The sequence below is a fragment of the Hypomesus transpacificus genome, chromosome 9 (assembly GCF_021917145.1).
Source record: "Hypomesus transpacificus isolate Combined female chromosome 9, fHypTra1, whole genome shotgun sequence".
In the NCBI taxonomy this organism is placed as follows: domain Eukaryota; kingdom Metazoa; phylum Chordata; class Actinopteri; order Osmeriformes; family Osmeridae; genus Hypomesus; species Hypomesus transpacificus.
Genome location: NC_061068.1, coordinates 2,515,992 through 2,538,908, shown reverse-complemented (window position 1 = coordinate 2,538,908; position 22,917 = coordinate 2,515,992). Strand labels below are relative to the sequence as shown.

The 22,917-nt window shown below is 49.6% G+C and overlaps 2 protein-coding genes across 6 annotated transcripts; both read left to right on the top strand.

Moving 5' to 3' along the window:
- Positions 1-4,823: 4,823 nt before the first annotated feature.
- LOC124471076 (RING finger protein 208-like) lies at positions 4,824-6,140 on the top strand. Its single transcript, XM_047025404.1, has 2 exons — positions 4,824-5,412; positions 5,606-6,140. Exons 1-2 carry the CDS (start codon positions 5,093-5,095, stop codon positions 5,670-5,672), a joined length of 387 nt encoding a protein of 128 aa, XP_046881360.1. The 5' UTR covers positions 4,824-5,092; the 3' UTR covers positions 5,673-6,140.
- Positions 6,141-7,124: 984 nt separating this feature from the next.
- Positions 7,125-22,756, top strand: hipk1b (homeodomain interacting protein kinase 1b). Of its 5 annotated transcripts, XM_047025159.1 has the most exons (18): positions 7,125-7,455; positions 8,292-8,995; positions 11,443-11,634; positions 12,391-12,572; positions 12,673-12,796; positions 13,183-13,302; positions 15,207-15,293; positions 15,974-16,158; positions 16,539-16,692; positions 16,777-16,960; positions 17,206-17,324; positions 18,035-18,157; positions 20,343-20,500; positions 20,599-20,670; positions 20,795-20,965; positions 21,093-21,289; positions 21,420-21,523; positions 21,676-22,756. In XM_047025159.1, exons 2-18 carry the CDS (start codon positions 8,294-8,296, stop codon positions 22,039-22,041), a joined length of 3,240 nt encoding a protein of 1,079 aa, XP_046881115.1. In that variant the 5' UTR covers positions 7,125-7,455; positions 8,292-8,293; the 3' UTR covers positions 22,042-22,756. The 5 variants fall into 5 exon arrangements, with proteins under 5 accessions (XP_046881115.1, XP_046881117.1, XP_046881114.1 ...); XM_047025161.1 differs by lacking the exon at positions 18,035-18,157 and having other exon boundaries at positions 20,346-20,500; XM_047025158.1 differs by having other exon boundaries at positions 16,539-16,960; positions 20,346-20,500.
- Positions 22,757-22,917: the final 161 nt, after the last annotated feature.

Genomic DNA, 22,917 nt, shown 5'->3' with positions numbered 1-22,917 from the left:
ACATCAGCCAGTCAGTGGTGTCAAAGCAGTCCTGGAGGGTCGCCACACACTCGTCACTCCATAGGTGAACTGACCTCTCAACCGGTCTGACCTGTTTGAGCTTTTGTTCATATGCGGGGAGAAGAAGAATGGAGGTGTGATCAGCCTTCCCAAAGGCAGGGCGGGGGAGGGGTTTGTAACTGCCCTTGAATGTTGTATAACAATGGTCAAGGATCTGGTCTCCACGTGTGAAGAAGTCAATGTGCTGATAGTATTTGGGCAGGACTTTCTTCATGTTAGCTCTGTTGAAATCACCAACAACAATGAAGGCTGCCTCTGGGTGCACATTTTCCAGACCATTGATAATCCCATACAGTTCATCCAAAGCAGCGGCCTTGTCTACCTGGGGGGGGATGTAGACTGCACTCATGACGACCGCAGTGAATTCCCGAGGTAGATAGAAGGGTCTGATTTTTACAGTTAGCAGCTCAAGGACCGGAGAGCAGTGAGATGCTAATACCGCTACATCCGTAGCCCAGAGAGAGTTAACCATAACACAGACCCCTCCGCCCCTGCACTTCCCTGAGTCAGCTGTTCTGTCCTGGCGGTATATGGTGAATCCCGACGGGGTAACCGCTGCGTCGGAGATCTCCGGAGACAGCCAGGTCTCAACGAACGCCAGTACACAGCAGTTCCTGATGTCCCGTTGGAATTTGACACGAGCGTTAAGTTCATCCATTTTGTTGTCGATGGACTGAACGTTAGCTAGTAAGATGGTTGGAAGAGCAGGTTTGAAGCATCGTTTCCGAGTTCGAACAAGGACTCCAGCACGCCGGCCACGTTTCTTCTTTCTCCGTCTAGCGGGTAAACAGAACGGCAAAACAGCAAAGGGCCAGCTGCAGTCCGAGCTCGCACTCCGAGAAGTGGAATTAAAGTTCGTAAAATGATCCTTGCCAAGTGACAACTTAATGTCCAGAAGTGTCTGCCGGTCGTACTGAATAAACGACAATATAACATTGACAAAACAAGTAACGAACACTAAAAAGACTAACAAAAAGCTGGGTTTTTGCGGAGCTCTTGTCGACGCAGCCATCGCGTAGGCGCGCCGGAAGTTTTTTCCCGCGCGTGTTGAAGATGGTGGTGAACACAGGAGACAGCTGGTCAGCGCAGTGCTTGAGGGTGGCTGGAGAGACAGAGTCCGGCCCAGCTGCTTTGTGAGTTTTCTTCCTCTTGAAAAGTCTGATAACTTCGCCCTCCTGAATGGAGAGTTGTCACTGTGGTGGGGAGGTGCAGTTCAGGACAGTCTAATTGTCTTTCAAATCTGCAGTGGAACTCTCAGTTCGTTGGCCAGTTGGGAGTCGTTAATGCTGTGGGGGACTCTGGGCTTGTAGTTGTTGATCTGCCCGAGCCCTCTCCAGACAGAAGCAGTGTCGTTAGCAGAGAATTGGTGTTTTAGTTTCTCTGAGTACAGCCATACAAAATGAACAAAATAATGAATGTGCAACATGTATGCACAGTCGATGAACACTAGATTTGAGGATGATAGGTCACATGACCAAAAAGCTATTGAAGTTTGAAATACTAGAAAATTCACTGAAAATAGTGTGAGATGAAAATGAGAAAACTAAAGGCTGTGCAACATGTATGCATAGTCAATGAACGCTCTGAAATGGATTTGAGGGTGATAGGTCACATGACCAGAAAGCTATTGAAGTTTGAAACATTTTTTTTTTTGAAAACATAAGAGGTGAAAATGAAAAAACTAAAGCCTGTTTAACATGTATGCATAGTCAGTGAACACTCTGAAATGGATTTGAGTATGATAGGTCACATGACCAAAAAGCGATTGACGTTTGAAATACAAGAAAATTCACTGAAAATAGTGTGAGATGAAAATGAGAAAACTAAAGGCTGTGCAACATGTATGCATAGTCAATGAAAACTCTGAATTAGATTTGAGGATGATAGGTCACATGACCAAAAAGCTATTGAAGTTTGAAATACTAATAAATTAATTGAAAAAAGTGTGAGGTAAAAATGAAACAACTAAAGGCTGTGCAACATGTATGCATAGTCAGTGAACACTCTGAAATGGATTTGAGGTTTATACATCACATGACCCAAAAGCTATTGAAGTTTGGAGATTTGTTTTTAATAAAAAAATATAGTTTTACAACCTGATATGAAAATAAACAAAATTAAGGCTGAGCAGTGTGTATGTGTGTGTAACGGACGTGGCCACACTCCGTCACTACAAGGCGTCGTTCGCCACTCGCTGGGCTCGAACGCACGACCTCTGACTTGCCAAACGCGACCACTACCAGCTAAGCCAAAGAAAATCTAGCCATTTATTGACGCGGGTAGCCCATTAGATACCTGAGGAGTGAGTTTCACAGGTTCACACCCGTTACATATGCATACATTTTGAACAGTTAAACATCATTTTTATGTTCCTAGTTCATGTTGTCGAAAAGCTATTGACTTTTGAAATGTGTAATTTGTTGATGGTCCCTAAACTTACGCGTTGTTTAGGCAGCCAAAAGCATAGGCTAATTGGCCAGTCTAGTGTCGCTAAACCCCGGCTAAATTAGCACAATTCTGGACGTCCGAATATCTGTTGAATAACGAACTTCCAACCAACTTAACCACGGTAACTTTGACAACACTTTCCAGTCAGATAAGCACGTTTTGGAATTGGCCGATGGGACGAGGACGTGCAGTGTCGCGTCAAAAAGAGGTGATGCAGAGATCTTCCTCATGAACAGCGAGGGCAAACGGGTGAAAGCGACGCTAAAAAGGGCGTTGTATATTCCATCCTATCCACAGGACATTTTCTCTGTGAAAACCGCAACGAGCAACGGAGCTTCAGTGAACTTCAGATAGGGTCGTGACCAGCTCCGGGGGGGGGGGGGGGGGGGGGGGGGGGCACAGTGACAGTCACAGTCTACAGTAGAGGCACTGCCATGTACCACTAGCTACTGTCATGTGCCAGCGGAGGCTCTGACACGTAGGGTGAGTTCAGGTAATGTGGGACATCAGGTAAAGTGGGACAGTTATGCATTTTGATGATTTAATATGTGCAAAACCGACATCCAATCACCAGAGCTGATCTTGACTCATAAATACAACACTTCTAGTCACTATGCAGTGGTTTTTATTTGTCTGACATCATCTGAGTATGCGTGAAAAAACGCATCGAAAGTTCAGCGGCATATGACATTCTATTTCTTAATGATAAGGCTGGCAAAGGAATTTAAATTAAGTTACAATGAGTACTATTGCAGCTTAATGAAGGGTTTTAACCACTGATGGAAACACACACAAAAATGTGTAAACTAATGCTTTGTTAGAAGAAAAAAAACGTTTTATGTGACTGTCCCACATTACCTGATCATGTCAGGTAATGTGGGACAGCATTCTTCAGGTAAAGTGGGACATCTAGTAATGCTGTGTTTATGCTATAAAAGTTTAATTGACAAATTTAATTTGTCAACATTTCTCAAATGTTAAATACCAATGCATCATACTGCACTTAAGTTCCCAACTAAATAACAACTTACACTGTCATCGAACCAGCGCTCTCAGACTTGTAAGCGTGACCGCTTACACTAGTCCAACAAAATGCTAACGCCGCGGGACTAGCTAGCTAGCACATAGACTGCAGATCACTAAGGTTTAATCAGTTACACTTTATGCCTATTGTAAAAGTCAACCCCCAAAACTAAATAAATCTTGCCACACCCTTGCACCTAGCATTGTTGTATATCTATTTATTATTATATTAGCAGACTAGGCTGACAGACGATGACTGTCCCACTTTACCACACAAGCTGTCCCACATTACCAGAAAATGCTGCCTGAGTGAGAGAGGGGGTCATGTTATGTTTGAAATTGTGTAGCTTCTATAATATTGTGTATTCCCATTTCATTCCAACATGAAAATGTTCCTAAGCCTTAAAACGGTTTACAAAATCACCACTGGGGCGAGTTAACAGTTATTTTGTACGTCTACTGGAGCCTCTACCTAAAAGGGTCCCACATTACCTGAAATCACCCTACCACTCGCTGCACTGGCACGTACCACTAGCTACAGGACAGTACAGTTTCGGTTCTAACCGCCTCTCCTTATTCCTCCGTAAATAAGTAGATAAGTAAACCGGTTATCCTACCCTATGATGTACAACGCAACAAGGCCTACTGTCCCCAAGGGCCAATTAGTTGCGGTCTTGATAATGCTTTGATACAACAGTTGTACAAGCTGATTATGACACGGACTGGCTTATTATATATCTTGTCCATACTCATCGTATATTATGTATCTATATATTACTTGCACAAACTCTGCACTTTTCTGCTTTTTGTTTTGCACTTTTGGTTAGATAACCTCATTTCGTTGTCTCAGTAGCCTACTTGTGCTCTGTGCTAATTAGGTTATATTCTGCACTCTGCCTCGCGCTGACCGGATCACAGCATTCCCGCTCGTGTTGCTTAATAACTCGAATGTTATTTGTGGAAATAACATTCGATAACACATAATAATGTGAAGCTTGTTACAGTGTGAGCGGATACATCTTTGTTTCCCAGTAGCCTTTATGGAATATCACGGAAGGCATCCTGTCCAATCAAATTACTAGCTTGGTGAACTTTGTATTAAATTTTTTACGATGTTTACCTACAATGGCCTAAACGTGTATTAAATATTTCATGAGCATACGTGCCAACTGATAAGTATTCCATGGAAGCAATCCATTTCCAGGTTCCATTGAACTTCATTCTGTCACGATAACAATAGTTTGATTCTGAGGAAATTACGCGATGTATTTTGGCAACGCCCCAAACTACAGGCAGGGATTTAAACCGCGCTCCTTCGTAGCCCAACTATTCCACACAGCAAACGTCCTGATTTGGGTTAGGTCCTATACTTAATATAGCTACACACTGAGGATTTTGATTTGATTTAAGATAGGAATATTTGAAGGTACTTTGGACCCAACTAAAATTGTTTTGGGCATTCTCAGAAATTTGCAGTCTGAACTACTTTGGTGTCTGGAAGCTGCGTCTTCTCCATTCAAACAGAACCTCACGGATTACGTTTACCAACCCCAGCCCAGCCATGGTTCTGGTCGAGGACACCGAATGTCCCGTGTGCTTCCTAGCCTACTCCCGGACGGAGAGAATCCCCCGGATGCTTCACTGCCAGCACACTTTCTGCGTGCCCTGCCTCCAAGCCCTCACACGGCTGGCGGGCTGCATACTGACGGTCTGCTGCCCGCTGTGTCGCTGGATTACGTGCGCACCGGCCAGTCTCACCTTGTCCGGGTCGCTGTGGGTGAACACCAGCATCTGGGACCTGCTGGCACAAAGAGGGGAGGACGCTGAGAAGCTGTGTAAATGGCCTGGAGTTGAAGTAACACAGACTTCTCCGTCTAAACGGTCAGTGGGATTTGCCATATTTGATATTAGGTATTGTCTTCTATGGAAGCATTTGTTACGTTGCAACAGTCGTTTGTTGTGAATGACCCACTTTCAAATAAGGTTTCTCTTTGATTCTTCTCCATATATATCAGTATAATAAACATATAATTAAATGTGTCTCCTCTTCCTTTCTCTTTACTTCTGCTTACAGGAAGACTGGGTGGAGGACCAAGGTGCGTAGGTTCCTAAAGAATATGCAGGACATTCCACACCATTGATTTTGCTTGATCGAACCTGAGTTGAGCTGGACTGATTTGCATATTTGAATTCAGCAAGTGACAGCACGCTGGAGGACACATCCAGTCGAGCAGGCTGCAGGAAGGCTGATGACTTGACAAATGAAAATGTCCAACTTTACTAAAGCAGCATGATACATGATGTAACCTAGCCTATATATATGCAAAATTCCTTACTGAAACTGAACTGGGATTAACGCCAATTACTGGCTCAAGTGGATAGAAGTGTATTTAGTATAGAGTTGGGCCAATTATTTATTTATACTTTGTTTTAGTTTTTTACATTTATTAAATGTGTGTTTTAAATAGTGCATGTTTATGAGCACTCCATATTAAGACTGTGAAAATGCAGTGTTCTGTGAATACTCATGAGGCATATTGGCCACTAATCTGTTGTTCTTGTTCAAATTACCAATTAAAACGTATAAATTAACGCTTTTTTTAAACTGGTTTTATATTTATGAATGAACATACATATTTCCCTGTTGTACTCTGTAGTATTTACATTGTATATAAAAACATTTATAGGCTTCTGCTGCTTTCTGCTCTGGTCCAAGGTCCTCATACTCTCCGATTTTTTAACCTCTGAGAATCTCAGACTTTTTTCTCCCAAATTTACGACTTAAATCGTAAAATAGGTACATGTATTCTCTTAAATCTCTGTGACTCCCACAAGCCAGGGTAACAACTTCCGGTACCTAGCAGTTACTTTAGTTCCCGTACACAAAATGCAGTTTGCTGTCACTTTTCAAATCAGTGACTTTCAAATCACTGGGTATTGGGTCACTAGGTCACTTTTCAAATCATTTCATATTTTATAATTATGTCCTGGCCATGGATGCATTAATCACTGCATATGTCTTTCAAAGATGTCAGGTAAAAAGCAATTAATTAATGAATGTTGATCCCCTGGGAATGGGGGGGGGGGGGGGGGGGGGGGGGGGGGGGGGGGGGGGGGGAGACAGGCGAGATTTCACTCTTGCCTGTCTTCAAAACTTGAGAGGCCTGCACTAGTTCAGCAACCTGTTCTGGTTATTGAAAGTCACGTTTCTAACTTCACCGAAAGTTCTACAACTGGAATGCTTGTAAGGTTACCTTTCTTTAAAATGCGTGCTTACTGTGGCCTCTTCGATTTCTCAAAAGAAAGAATAGCGTGAAAACGAACTGTTTGGCTCCAGTGGTGTTAAACGTGTGATTTGTGTTAAGCACATGTGATCAGCGCTAATTAAGTGAACGGATGTGTCGGGACTCTGCAAAAACATTAGGGCCGCGAAGTGGAAAAGGTTGAGAATTCCTGTCTGCCACTCACCCCAGTGCACCGTATATACTGTGTAATGCGCAATATTGCGTCGTTAAACTCAACGGTGTCTTGGAGCGCGCGAATTCAGCTGTATTTACGGTACCGGAAATTCTGAGCTCAGTTAAGCAGCTGGTGATATGCTAAGGACGTGGTTTGTTCCGGTAAAAAGCTGCCTGCTCGATTAAGGATAGTTCATTTTAAGAACTCATACATTTTTTAAATGAGAAGAAAATACGTTTTTACTATGTGACTACTTTTTACTTAATTTTATAAAAACAAATCCACGTTGTTCTTTTCGCCGAACAACTTGATAGGTTTGTGGATGTCCTTGTCTGCTTTGTCGATGGAAAACACAATGCAGGCCTAAAGACTGCTAACGTTAGCAACAGTCTGCTAGCCTGCAGCTAATTGGGAGTTAAATCGATGACAGGGCCTATTTTCAACGCTGTACTGAAACAATTTACGGTATGTTAATCATTCTGACTTGTATTAGTGTATTGAATACACATTCAGACGGTATGTTACTGCTTGCCCAGATTCTTCCCATTTAACGGGCAAAACTGTCTCCAGAATGTGTGGATTGCACACTTCAGTTTGTTACGGATTGATTAGACTGCGTTATAATAGCTAACGTGGTATACAATGTTATATTTACTGACTTGTTAGTTGTTAATTGACTAGATCAGCCTCAGTCGTTTTATTCCTCAGGTGACTGGCATGAATCAAGATCGTGATTCCTCGTCTCGCATGCGTGAAAACGACTATGACGAACTGTCCAAGCGAGAGCTTATTATAGTAATGACAGCTCAATGTATCCCTGGCATGGATGCTATTAAAAAGTTTCAGCAGCATGTTAGTAAGGCCTAATACACTTTGCAAGAATGGTCTGTCGTACTAATGATGAGAATGTATCCTGTGTGTATCCTGTGTGCTTTTTCCACAGGTACACTCTTGCACTTTTTAGGTTCTTGCTGTTTAATTGTAACTTGTCTAACTACATGCTCTTATTGTTCTTCCCTTTGGGACTTATTTGGTTTCACAATGTATGCTTCATGTTTGGCTACCTGCAATGATCTTGTTGTAATGATCAGTGACCTATGCACTTTTGTAAAACTCTCTCTTGGAAGTCGCTTTGGATAAAAGCGTCTGCTAAATGCATAAATGTGTGTGCTTGTTTTGTGTATTTTTCTGTGGTTGTTAATGGCTGACATTTCCTTCTGAGATCAGTCAAGTACAACTCCCTCTCAAGCATCTGACTAACTCCCTCCTCCCTCTGTTATCCCCCCCTCCCCCCCACACAGTGATGTCGTCCCAGATGCAGCTATTCCCCCCCCCCTCCGTCTCCTCCAGTGCCTTCTGCCGGGTGAAGAAGCTGAAGGTGGAGAACTGTGTGTGGGACGTGTCCTCCTCGGAGGCCTACGGCAGCGTGAGGGGCCAGACGGGGTACGCCTTCCCCCCTGGTGGACCCCCCTTCGTTCCTTCTGCCCTGGTGTTTCCCCCCGCCCCCCCCGGCTCGCGGGGCCAGGTGGCGGTCCGGGCAGCCGACAGCACCGGGAGCCTCCCCAGGGGGGCCAGCAGGCGCGTTGCCGCTGGCGACCACCACTACAACACACACTCGTCCCACGCGGAGCCCCGTGGGCCCCGGCAGGGGCAGAAGAGGAGGAACGAGGAGCCCCCAGAGGGGGGAAGGGGCAGTGGGAGCGTTCAGATCCTGGAGGAGCTTTCAGCCCCGCCTTTCTCCACCCGTGGGGGGGGCGGCGGGGGCACCGGGCAGTCGGTCCCCCACTCGGCCACGAAGAGCAGCAGCTCCAGCGGAGAGGGGGACTACCAGCTGGTGCAGCACGAGGTGCTGGGGTCCCCGGCCTGCAGCTACGAGGTGCTGGAGTTCCTTGGGAGGGGGACCTTCGGCCAGGTGGCCAAGTGCTGGAAGAGAGGAACCAATGAGATTGTGGCCATCAAGATCCTGAAGAACCACCCCTCCTACGCCCGGCAAGGGCAGATCGAGGTGGGGGACCCCCTGCTGTTTACCCTCTCACCCCCTGCTGTTTACCCTCTCACTCCCTGCTGTTTACCCTCTCACTCCCTCCCTGCTGTTTACCCTCTCACCCCCTGCTGTTTACCCTCTCACCCCCTGCTGTTTACCCTCTCACCCCCTCCCTGCTGTTTACCCTCTCACCCCCTCCCTGCTGTTTACCCTCTCACCCCCTCCCTGCTGTTTACCCTCTCACTCCCTGCTGTTTACCCTCTCACCCCCTGCTGTTTACCCTCTCACTCCCTCCCTGCTGTTTACCCTCTCACCCCCTGCTGTTTACCCTCTCACCCCCTCCCTGCTGTTTACCCTCTCAACCCCTCCCTGCTGTTTACCCTCTCACCCCCTCCCTGCTGTTTACCCTCTCACCCCCTGCTGTTTACTCTCTCACCCCCTCCCTGCTGTTTACCCTCTCACCCCCTGCTGTTTACCCTCTCACCCCCTCCCTGCTGTTTACCCTCTCAACCCCTCCCTGCTGTTTACCCTATCACCCCCTCCCTGCTGTTTACCCTCTCACTCCCTGCTGTTTACCCTCTCACCCCCTGCTGTTTACCCTCTCACCCCCTCCCTGCTGTTTACCCTCTCACCCCCTCCCTGCTGTTTACCCTCTCACCCCCTGCTGTTTACCCTCTCACCCCCTTCCTGCTGTTTACCCTCTCACCCCCTCCCTGCTGTTTACCCTCTCACCCCCTCCCTGCTGTTTACCCTCTCACCCCCTCCCTGCTGTTTACCCTCTCACCCCCTCCCTGCTGTTTACCCTCTCACCCCCTCCCTGCTGTTTACCCTCTCACTCCCTCCCTGCTGTTTACCCTCTCACCCACTCCCTGCTGTTTACCCTCTCACTCCCTCCCTGCTGTTTACCCTCTCACTCCCTGCTATTTACCCTCTCACCCCCTCCCTGCTGTTTACCCTCTCACCCCCTCCCTGCTGTTTACCCTCTCACCCCCTCCCTGCTGTTCACCCTCTCACCCCCTCCCTGCTGTTTACCCTCTCACCCCCTCCCTGCTGTTTACCTTCTCACCCCCTCCCTGCTGTTTACCCTCTCACCCCCTCCCTGCTGTTTACCCTCTCACCCCCTTCCTGCTGTTTACCCTCTCACCCCCTTCCTGCTGTTTACCCTCTCACCCCCTCCCTGCTGTTTACCCTCTCACCCCCTCCCTGCTGTTTACCCTCTCACCCCCTCCCTGCTGTTTACCCTCTCACCCCCTCCCTGCTGTTTACCCTCTCACCCCCTCCCTGCTGTTTACCCTCTCACCCACTCCCTGCTGTTTACCCTCTCACTCCCTCCCTGCTGTTTACCCTCTCACCCCCTGCTGTTTACCCTCTCACCCCCTCCCTGCTGTTTACCCTCTCACCCCCTCCCTGCTGTTTACCCTCTCACCCCTCCCAGCTGTTTACCCTCTCACCCCCTCCCTACTGTTTACCCTCTCACCCCCTCCCTACTGTTTACCCTCTCACTCCCTCCCTGCTGTTTACCCTCTCACCCCCTGCTGTTTACCCTCTCACCCCCTCCCTGCTGTTTGCCCTCTCACCCCCTCCCTGCTGTTTACCCTCTCACCCCCTCCCTGCTGTTTACCCTCTCACCCCCTTCCTGCTGTTTACCCTCTCACCCCCTTCCTGCTGTTTACCCTCTCACCCCCTCCCTGCTGTTTACCCTCTCACCCCCTCCCTGCTGTTTACCCTCTCACTCCCTCCCTGCTGTTTACCCTCTCACCCCCCCCCCCTGCTGTTTACCCTCTCACCCCCTCCCTGCTGTTTACCCTCTCACCCCCTCCCTGCTGTTTACCCTCTCACCCCCTCCCTGCTGTTTACCCTCTCACCCCCTCCCTGCTGTTTACCCTCTCACCCCCTCCCTGCTGTTTACCCTCTCACCCCCTCCCTGCTGTTTACCCTCTCACCCCCTCCCTGCTGTTTACCCTCTCACCCCCTCCCTGCTGTTTACCCTCTCACCCCCTCCCTGCTGTTTACCCTCTCACCCCCTCCCTGCTGTTTACCCTCTCACCCCCTCCCTGCTGTTTACCCTCTCACCCCCTCCCTGCTGTTTACCCTCTCCCTCCCTCCCTGCTGTTTACCCTCTCACCCCCTCCCTGCTGTTTACCCTCTCACCCCCTCCCTGCTGTTTACCCTCTCACCCCCTCCCTGCTGTTTACCCTCTCACCCCCTCCCTGCTGTTTACCCTCTCACCCCCTCCCTGCTGTTTACCCTCTCACCCCCTCCCTGCTGTTTACCCTCTCACCCCCTCCCTGCTGTTTACCCTCTCACTCCCTGCAGTTTACCCTCTCACCCCCTGCTGTTTACCCTCTCACTCCCTCCCTGCTGTTTACCCTCTTACCCCCTGCTGTTTACCCTCTCACCCCCTGGTGGCTCTCACCCAGAGGGGCATTGGAAGTGTGTGTGGTTCCTAACTTGCTATCCCTCCTCAGGTGGGTATCCTGAACCGGCTAAGCGCGGAGAACGCTGACGAGTTTAACTTTGTGCGTTCATACGAGTGCTTCCAGCACAAAGGCCACACCTGCCTGGTGTTTGAGATGCTGGAGCAGAACCTGTATGACTTCCTGAAACACAGCAAGTTCAGCCCTCTTCCTCTCAGGAACATCAGACCCATCCTGCAGCAGGTACGGCCTTCTGGTAGCAGCAGCTCTATTGGTTTTCAATAACACATTTAATTAATGCAGCCATCTCTTTCAATCTATTTCCATGCATTGATTACTGTAACTTGGAAAACAAAATCCGTTGGTTATTGGTGCTCAGTGTTTCCCACAGATTAGAAAGCAATTTGTGGCGGGGGGGGGTCATTCGTTACACAGAACTTATTTTCTATTAAATATATATGTATTAGTTATGTTGGATGCTGTCCTCTCCTACTCTTTCTTCAATGCCTAACTACTCTATCTCTTTCTCTCCCTGACCCTGCCTTTATGTTTGAGCAGCACTGGTTGAAGCCTGAAAATATTTTAAACAATTTCTGCATATATGCAGGTAGCAACGCTAATGCTAAATAACTATTTAGCTGGTCGGCTTTATGACGACGGGTAAGTAGGGCTCCTGAGACTGCTCACCAAGATAGCTGCGTGTTTAAGATAGCGTAAAAAAAAAAATCCAGGCAGTTGAAGATGTACATTATAATAAAACACCATATGTGCCAGCCGGTGTTGATTCTGTGGTGCACCGCCACAAATGAGTCTAGGTGCTAGTAACAGTGATGTTGAAGCGTGTTCCTGTGTGTTCCCCAGGTGCTAGTAACAGTGATGTTGAAGCGTGTTCCTGTGTGTTCCCCAGGTGCTAGTAACAGTGATGTTGAAGCGTGTTCCTGTGTGTTCCCCAGGTGCTAGTAACAGTGATGTTGAAGCGTGTTCCTGTGTGTTCCCCAGGTGGCCACAGCCCTGATGAAGCTGAAGAGCCTGGGCCTGATCCACGCAGACCTGAAGCCAGAAAACATCATGCTGGTGGACCCCCTCAGACAGCCCTACAGGGTCAAGGTCATAGATTTCGGCTCGGCCAGCCACGTGTCCAAGGCTGTCTGTTCCACCTACCTGCAGTCGCGATACTACAGGTCACTGCCTTAAACACCCCTGAGGTTCTGTGATGCTGCCGAGCGTGGCCGCATGCTTGTGATGAGTAACCAATGTGTTCTGATGTTCCCTGGTCTGCAGAGCTCCAGAGATCATCCTGGGTCTGCCGTTCTGCGAGGCCATCGACATGTGGTCCCTGGGCTGTGTGATTGCTGAGCTCTTCCTGGGCTGGCCTCTCTACCCCGGGGCGTCCGAGTACGACCAGGTAACCCCTCCCTCTCTCCTCCCTCTCTTCTCACTCCCTCTCTTCTCACTCCCTCTCCCCATCTCTCTCTTCCCTCCTCACTCCCTCTCCCCATCTCTCTCCTCCTTCTCTCTCCTCCCTATCCCCTTCCCTCTCCCTCCTCCATTTCTTCTCCCTCGCTCTCCTTGTCCTTCTCTCTCCACTCTCCTCACTCCCTCTTCTCCCTTTCTCCCTCCCTCTCTCCCCCTCCCTCCCCCTCTCCTCACTTCCTCTTCTCCCACTCTCTCCTCCCTCCCTCTCTCTCTCTTCCCTCTCTCCCTTCCTAGATAATCCGCTGGAGGTGTTTTGATTGCTGTGTTCTGCTGATGCTTGTTGGTGGTGGGAGTGTAACAGAGTGTCTCCTCCAGATCCGCTACATCTCCCAGACCCAGGGGCTTCCTGCTGAGTACTTGCTGAGCGCAGGCACCAAGACCAGACGCTTCTTCAACAGAGGACCTGACTCCAGCTATCCTCTGTGGAGGCTCAAGGTGACCCTTGGAAAGGAAGTCTTCCGACGACACTATAATTCTAGATTGATACGATTTGCCGGATTGATACAAATTATTTATTCAAATATTACAGCAGGAAACAGAGTACTCTGTGACCCGTGTATACCGGAGGAGGCTACAATCGTTCGGCAGAGAGGTCCTGTTCACAATTCACAGAGAGTCTTATATAAACTCATAACAAACAATAAACTCAACCTAGAACTATCACAATACAGTGACAGTTATAACAACAGAGCCTCAGGACCTGGTGTCCCAGCCTCCTTTGATGTTACATCTCTCCCCAGAACAGCAGATGATAAAGCTGCAGGAAGCAGACCATCCAAATGGCCAACTGTCCTTTGTGTGGTCATTTTCAAACAAGAATTAATTCAATACAAACAATGAAACAGGAAAAGATCTCTATTCAAAAGTTCATTCATTGACCTTTACTAGAACTTTCCCCTCAGGTCATAAATACCTTAAGACAGTGGTTCCCAAACTTAGTCGGAGATTCCCTGAGTTTATAAAGTCAAAAATGTGCGAGACAAAAAACTAGCAATTTTGCGAGAAAAAAACTCTGAGATTCTCCGACATTATAAAGTCGAAAATATGGATATTTTTCTTCAAGGAACCTCATCGCTTTACTTTGTATGGTCAACCTCATCACAGCACAGCTGCTTGCCATGTATAAAGCCTGCAGTAAAGGATGACCTGATCAAATTATGCTTTTCAATAGGTTTGTGGTTCAACAGGACACAGCCAAGATGCTGCGCTCTTCTAAGCTGATCCACACCTTGAGGATCGAGTAATTTGAGGATCTGATGTATTGTGTCCTGTTAAACCACAAATCAAATTTAAATTGTAGATGTAACCAGCGATGTCCTTGCATCTGTCCATTGCATTGTAATTCCTGATGCACTAAAGTGGGTCAGATGGCTGAGTGGTTAGGGAGTCGGGCTATGAATCAGAAGGTTGTTGGTTCGAAAAATGACGTTGTGTCCACGGGCAAGGCACTTCACCCTGCTTGCCTCGGAAAGAATGTCCCTGTATTTACTGTAAGTTGCTCTGGATAAGAGCATCTCCTAAATGACTAAATGTAAATGTAAAAGCTATATCACCTTATCCAAATAAGTATGATGTTTCCTTCTGAACAGGCCCAAATCACGGCAATGTCTTTACAGTCTGAATGCTTTTTACAATCTGGTGGTTCTGCAAAAATTAGGAGTAGGCCGAGGCAGCTTATTTCCTTATTGCTGAATCCTATTGAAAAGTATAATTCTGACTTTTTCTCGCAAATTTGTGACTTTATAAACTCTGAGAATCTCTGACTTTTTCTTGCAAATGTACGTCTTTAATCTAAGAATATTATCCTCCTTCCTCCGGCGTTTAAAAAAAAAAGGTTGTAGGTTTTTACCTACATGGCCCTAATACACCGTCGTAAAAGTTTACCCCAGTTAAATACGTTGGTCAGTCTGCGCACCAGTTTGGGAACCACTACCATAAGACAATCAGACTTCATTCATTACAAGATAAAAGGCCATATAAGGTACTACACCCATTCTCCAGGGTAAATTGTCCCACAGAGCTGTCAGCACCTCAAAACCTTACTTAAACTAGTCACTGGCTGTCCATTATTAATGAACAAAGGAGCTTTAAAGTTTTATTTAACCAAACATTTCCACCACACCCTGCCAACAATCCCACACCTGGAGGAGGGACTTTGTCAACTAATTGTTGTCAAAGTTGCTTGATCCTCAAAGTTGCTTTTTCGTATTTCACACACAGGCCTACTAACATCGTAGCAACATGTCCACAGACAGCAGTTGAAGTGGTGTGTGGTATGTGTGTGTTGGGACCACAGGTCCCATTAGGATAAAAAACTAACCTGTGTGTTTGTGTTCTAGACTCCCTCAGAGCATGAGGTGGAGATGGGTATCAAGTCCAAGGAGGCGAGGAAGTACATCTTCAACTGCCTGGATGACATGATGCAGGTAAGATGAGGTTTAGGGTTAGATGGGTTAGGGTAAGATGAGGGTTAGGGTTATATGACCGACAGAACACGCGGGAAGTGTAAACTTTTGTGCCTCTAGCATGTGGTGTTGTGCCTGTAGCGTGTGCTGCTGTGCCTTTAGCGTGTGCTGTTGTGCCTGTAGTGTGTAGCGTGTGCTGTTGTGCCTGTAGCGTGTAGCGTGTGCTGTTGTGCCTGTGGTGTCTAGCGTGTGCTGTTGTGCCTGTAGTGTGTAGCTTGTGCTGTTGTGCTTGTAGCGTGTAGCTTGTGCTGTTGTGCCTGTAGCGTGTGCTGTTGTGCCTGTAGTGTGTAGCGTGTGCTGTTGTGCCTGTAGCGTGTGGTCTTGTGCCTGTAGCGTGTGGTCTTGTGCCTGTAGCATGTGGTCTTGTGCCTGTAGCGTGTGGTCTTGTGCCTGTAGCATGTGGTCTTGTGCCTGTAGCGTGTGGTGTTGTGCCTGTAGCGTGTATCATGTGGTGTTGTGCCTGTAGCATGTGGTCTTGTGCCTGTAGCGTGTGGTCTTGTGCCTGTAGCGTGTAGCGTGTGGTCTTGTGCCTGTAGCGTGTAGCGTGTGGTCTTGTGCCTGTAGCAGGTAGCGTGTGGTCTTGTTCCTGTAGCGTGTGGTCATAGATCCAGCAGCCTGACCTCCTGGTTGCTCTCTGCCAGGTCAACCTGTCGTCTCACCTGGAAGGGACAGACATGCTGGCGGAGAAGGCCGACCGACGAGAGTTCATCGACCTGCTGAAGCGCATGCTCCGATTGGACGCCGACAAAAGGATCACGCCCACTAAGACTCTAGGCCACGCTTTCGTCTCCATGACGCACCTTTTGGACTTCCCTCACAGCTCCCAGTGAGTCAAGTCGTCACAGCGCCACAGCATTGATTTCATCCACTGGAAATGACAGCATTAGATAAATTAGATAATAAAAAAATCTTAAGGACAACCATATTGTTTCTACCACTAAACGCTAGAGATAGATGTACACTTTAACTTTATTATTAGAATCTCCTGAATGTGGTTAGTAAATATCCTTTCAACGAAATGTCTATTCCTGTAACATTTAAATCTCAACAGATTTTTTTTCCTGTCTTTCTCACAGAGAAAAGGTGGTCTGCGAATAATATCAATTTTTGTTGACAACCTTAAAACTGGTACACATGATTGTGTTTGTGTCAGATTGTATTGTGAATGCTGTTGATGTTGATGCCCCTGGCTGCTTCGTGTTCCAGTGTGAAGTCCTGCTTCCAGAACATGGAGGTGTGTAAGCGGCGGAGCTCTTCGTTCGACAGCAGCAAGACCCTCTTCTCCACCAACACCGTGCCAGGCTCCGCTGCCGGCAACCTCACGGTCACCTTCAGCAGCCAGCTCAATCAGCACAACCAGGCTAGTATACCCCCCTACCTCCTGAAAGTGGTATCTCCCTCTGGGATGATTTCTATACTTACCATTTGTGGACCAATCCATCAGGTGCCTTCCGCGGGGGGAGCGGTTCCGTTGCTGAACTACCAGCCGGCCCTGTACCAGCAGGCCACCATCAACATCCCGGGTCTGGCCCCGCCCAGCGGCCCCCTGCAGGGCCGCCCCGCCCTCTGCAGCCAGGCTCCCCCCTTCCAGCAGACCCTCATCGTCTGTCCCCCCTCCACCCTCCAAGGTGCTCCACCTCCCATCAGGGTTACAGTCTCACAGCACTGCTTTCTTCTGTCAGTCTCATCCTGGCGTTAACGTTGGGTTCTGCGTGTGGTAACATGATGTGGGTTCTGCGTGTGGTAACGTGGTGTGGTTCTGCATGTGGTAACGTGTGGGTGCTGTGTGTGGTAACGTGGTGTGGGTTCTGTGTGTTGTAAAGTGGTGTGGTTTCTGTGTGTGGTAACGTGGTGTGGTTGTGCTGGTCCCCAGGGCTGCAGGCGTCCAGTAAGGGCTCCAGTTTCCCCGTGAGGATGGACAGCTCCGTACCCATGGGGCCTCAGAACCAGACGGGGCCCTCGCTGCAGATCCAGCCTGGTGTTCTGGCACAGGTAAAACTTGAGGCCTGGTGTGTGTCCACTGTCTCTGGTGTGTGTCTGGTCTGTGTGCAGTGTGTGTGTCCTGGTCTGTGTCTAGTGTGTGTGTCTGGTCTGTGTCTCATGTGTGTCTGGTGTGGCTTAGGGTTAGGTCTGGTGTGTGTCCTGGTGAGTGTAGCTGTAGGAAAGCAACAACAATAATATAAATTACAGCGAGTACAAGTACAATATTTATTTAGACTGTTGTACTTTTTAAGATTCTTATGGTATGCACCCAGGGGCGCTGCCAGGAATTTCGGGCCCCACAAAAAAAAAAGGTTATAATTTCTATTCGTTTTTTGGGCCCTCAGATTTGTCATAAAGTTTCCCCCCTATACGGCCCCCCTGTATGCACCTTCATGCCACAGTATATTCCTTGTTTGTGTGAACTTGCATCGCAAATATAGCTGATTCCGATTCTGGAAATGGATTAACAAAGTCCAAAGCAATTGTGTAAAAGCAGGTGTTTGTGTTGACTAAACCCTTCCAGGGGACCAAACTGTCCTTCCCTGAGCCGGTCAGTGTTTCACCTGCAGTGTGTTTTCTCTCCATGTCAGAGGGCTAACCCTAAGGGAGGTCACAGGGGTTTGTCTCGTCCAGGTCTCCCTCACGTCTCCACAGATTTGCGTCCCCCACAGACCGTCAGTGCAGATACACCAACCCTAAACTTCTCCCCCCCCCCCCAGGGCTCCTGTACGCCCCTGATGGTGGCCACCCTGCACCCCCCCTCTGTAGTCCCCCAGTACTCCCTGCCCCTGGGGGCCACCGGAGGGCGGCCCCCCCTGCTGGAGCACATGGCCACCGTGCTGGTAAATCCCTCCCACCTGGAGCCTGGACTCACCCATGACTAACCACACCCTCCCCCACCCTTCACTCTCTCTCTACTCTCTCTGTCCTTCCCTTCACTGATAATCTATTTCATTTGTGCTGCTCTCTCCCTCTTTCAAAATACTCTTCTGGGTTACAGACTGCCACAGACTTTCTCTTGCCGTTTTCATCCTCTCCCTTCCTCTCTGTCTCCCTCCCATCTCTTTCCTCCTCCCTCCATCTCTGTAGGTGTGCTGAGGACGTGGAGTAGTGCATGGGCTGTCTGGTCTGGCTTTGCTTTGTGTTCCCTCCTTCCATTGCAGTAAAGAGGACGGGGTCTGTTCACACACACACACACACACACACACACACACACACACACACACACACACCATAGTGTATGGTTCCTGGCATGACCGGTGTCATGGAGCTAGGCTGCTCCATCCCCTAACCCTTCTCCCTCATCCATGACTACTTCCTCCTTCTCATCCCCTACTCTCATCCATGACTACCTCATCCCTCTCATCCCCTACTCTCATCCCCTACTCTCATCCATGACTACCTCATCCCCTACTCTCATCCCCTACTCTCATCCATGACTACCTCATCCCTCTCATCCCCTTCTCTCATCCATGACTTCCTCATCCCTCTCATCCCCTACTCTCATCCATGACTACGTCATCCCTCTCATTCATGAATACCTTACCCCTTTCATCCCCTACTCTCATCCATGACTACCTCATCCTTCTCATCCATGACTACCTCACCCCTTTCATCCCCTACTCTCATCCATGACTACCTCATCCCTCTCATCCATGACTACCTCATCCCTCTCATCCATGACTACCTCACCCCTTTCATCCCCTACTCTCATCCATTACTACCTCATCCCTCTCATCCCATACTCTCATCCATGACTACCTCATCCCTCTCATCCCCTACTCTCATTCATGACTACCTCATCCCTCTCACCCCCTACTCTCATCCATGACTACCTCATCCCCTACTCTCATCCACGACTATCTCATCCCCTACTCTCATCCATGACTACCTCATCCCTCTCATCCCCTACTCTCATCCACGACTATCTCATCCCTCTCATCCATTACCTCATCCCTCTCATCCCCTACTGTCATCCATGACTAACTAATCTCTCTCTCCTTTTTAACAGGCTGTGTATAGTTCACATGGTTTGGGTCCTGTCCTGTGCATCATGACTGCTATGCATGACCTTATCAAGCACTTGGCTGTTGTTGCTGTATTGACTGAACATGTAAACGGCACAGGCGTCCTGCTCCCAGAGGGTGCCCTGGACACTGTCATGCTCCCAGAGGGTGCCCTGGACACTGTCATGCTCCCAGGGGGTGCCCTGGACACTGCCCTGCTCCCAGAGGGTGCCCTGAACACTGTCCTGCTCCCAGGGGGTGCCCTGGACCCTGTCCTGCTCCCAGAGGGTGCCCTGGACACTGTCATGCTCCCAGGGGGTGCCCTGGACACTGTCCTGCTCCCAGAGGGTGCCCCTGGACACTGTCCTGCTCCCAGAGGGTGCCCTGGACACTGTCCTGCTCCCAGGTGGTGCCCTGGACACTGTCCTGCTCCCAGGGGGTGCCCTGGACACTGTCCTGCTCCCAGGGGGTGCCCCTGGACACTGTCCTGCTCCCAGAGGGTGCCCTGGACACTGTCATGCTCCCAGGGGGTGCCCTGGACACTGTCCTGCTCCCAGAGGGTGCCCTGGACACTGTCCTGCTCCCAGAGGGTGCCCCTGGACACTGTCATGCTCCCAGGGGGTGCCCTGGACACTGTCCTGCTCCCAGAGGGTGCCCTGGACACTGTCATGCTCCCAGGGGGTGCCCTGGACACTGTCCTGCTCCCAGAGGGTGCCCTGGACACTGTCCTGCTCCCAGGGGGTGCCCTGGACACTGTCATGCTCCCAGAGGGTTACTGTCTGGAGGAGGGAGCCTGCCGTCAGCCTCCTGTCTTGTCTGTTCCTCTGATCTCTCTCAGCATGGCTCCCTTCACTCATGGCGATGCCTCCCCCAGCCTGGTGTCTAGTGTGTGTGTGTGTGTGTGGAGGGCGCTCCCAGGCCTGGTGTCTAGTGTGTGTGTGGCGGGGGCTCCCAGGCCTGGTGTCTAGATGTTAGCTGCTGTTGTGACCAAGGGCGTCTGGTTTATTGATGTTCTGTTCAGCAGGCCTGGCCCACCAGCGCCCAGCAGATCCTCATCCCCTCGTCCTGGCAACAGGTTCCGGGCGTGGCAGTCCACAGTGCAGCCGGTCAATCAGCCTCCGAGTCACACATTGAGACACTGCTCGCTGACGCTGCGACACAGCACACACACGGCTGGAGGTGAGACACACACACCACACCACACACACACCACACAAATGTGTCCTGTTATCAAGGGGCCTGTATGAGAGCCAGTTGAACTCCTCTGCCCTCTGCAGGGGAGTGGTCCAGAGCAGAGCCCTGCAGGACAGGAAGAGGGTGAAGGCGGGGCGGGGCGACAGCAGGAGCAGGTGAGACCTTCACTGTTCATCCTGCTGATGTAGCCCTTCTCATGACATGTTTGCTGAAAATGTTTGTGTTTATCAAATGTAAGATTCTGCATATGAAAATATAATTTTGTTCCCATCTTATCAGAAATGTGTCTGCCACTTTGTTGCTTGGCAACACGGGTGCGACAAATCACAGCTGCAGTGCTGCGCTCTCCCAGCCAATCATCATCTCCGACACACCAAGCCCCGCCCTCAGCATCATCACTATACACAGCGACACGGACACAGAGGATGACAGAAAGTTCCACCCTGCCAGGTGACTGTACTTTCTGCTGCAGACCAGTGTCGTTTTATTGCGTTTTTATAGGTATGAAAGTGTTTTGTAATCTTATTGTTTTTATACATAATACAGTGTTTTGTAATCTTATGGTGTGTTTCCACAGCTATGGTGTGACCCAGCGTGCTAATGTGATCAGCTGTGTGACAGTCCACGACTCAGACTCATCCACAACTAGCCCCCTCACGCCCCGCCCTCGCCTGCCCCCCTCCCACCTACCTCCCTCCTCCGGCCCAGCCCGGTCGCTGGCTGTGGTCGCTCCCTCCCTCAAGACCCAGCCCTCCGAGAACCTGGCCACCTCGGGTGAGAACCACACACACACTTGCGGCCCCCTCCACACACACCAACATACACGGTATTATGGAATTGTGCCACGGGCCTTAATACTGACCAGATATTATAGCCATTCCTCTTCCTTAACACTTGTGTCCAGGATACATGAAGCCCAAGAGGACGTCCAACCGGCAGCCGTGCAGCTCAGGAGAGGGCGTCGACCGGCTTGCTCCCAGCCAATCACACCCTCTCAATCTCAGCCAGGTGAGCGTCTCAGCCAATCATGTCGTCTAGAAGGTAGCTAGTGCTTACCATTTTATGGTGGTTATTCTACAGACTGTAGAGGCAGGGTTCCAACTAGATGCACGAAAGTTTGTCAGACAGTTGATTGCAATTGAACCGTGTGTGTCGCTCAGGTACAGCCAGTGGTGTCGTCGTCTCAGGAGCGCTTACTGCGTCGACAGCAGACCTGCCCCCCCGCTTCCCACTACAGCTTCCAGGAGGTGCCCCCCCTGGGCTCAGCCCCCGGCCTCTACAGCTACCCAGCCTCGGCGGCGCTGGCCTCGGCCTCGCAGGCCCTGGAGCAGCTGCTGGGCCCGGCCCTGCCCGCCTACCCCGCCCCCCGCCGGGACCAGGGCAGGAAGGACGGGGGGGGCCTGGTCCCCGCGCTGGCTGCCTTCCAGCACCCGTTCAGCGGGTCGCCCTATGCCACTCCGCGGGCTGAGGCATACGGCGCCTACCAGCTGAGCCCCCGCAGCCTGCCCCAATACCCCTACCTATGAGGAGGGGATACCCTCAGACGAACATCACTGGACGGTCAGACGTTCTTAGGGAGCCAGGGGGGAGGGAAGATTGAGGGAAGAGGGAGGGAAGATTGAGGGAAGAGTGGAGTTCTGCTGCAACAGTGATTTCACTTCCAACCCATTTTACTGTCTTTTTGGACTTTCAGTCCAAGACTTTTAGTACATTTTTAAAAAGCAACGGTATCCAAGGGATTATGTGATATTGTACCAATTTTTTTTTACCTTTAGTCTGCTTGTTTTTATTCCCTATATCTCTGGGCTTGTGAAGGAAGCGTTGTGGTAAATGTGTCTGACCATGTGTTGTTTAAATGAGGAGGCTTTGTGTTAGAAGAACTCCTCTGACATGAAGCCTTGATCCCCACAACCCTTCCAGCGAGCCTGTGGCTAGCACAGGGGGCTAGCGACATGCCAGCTAACATGAGAGCCTGTGGCTAGCACAGGGGGCTAGCGACATGCCAGCTAACATGAGAGCCTGTGGCTAGCACAGGGGGCTAGCGACATGCCAGCTAACATGAGAGCCTGTGGCTAGCACAGGGGGCTAGCGACATGCCAGCTAACATGAGAGCCTGTGGCTAGCACAGGGGGCTAGCGACATGAGCCTGTGGCTAGCACAGGGGGCTAGCGAAATGCTAGCTTAGCTAACATAAAGAGAGCCCTGAGGCATCCTGTTTTTGTTTCTTTAAATTATATAGAATGGTCCAGTGATATCTCACCTGTCTCCTCTTTAATGTCGCTCTCTCTCATATATATATATATATATGTGTGTTTTTAGTTTTACCACACTTCATAGTCTATCTAATATTGTGACTAAATTATGTCATTAGTTATTGTGAGGTGTCACGAAGGAGGATCAGG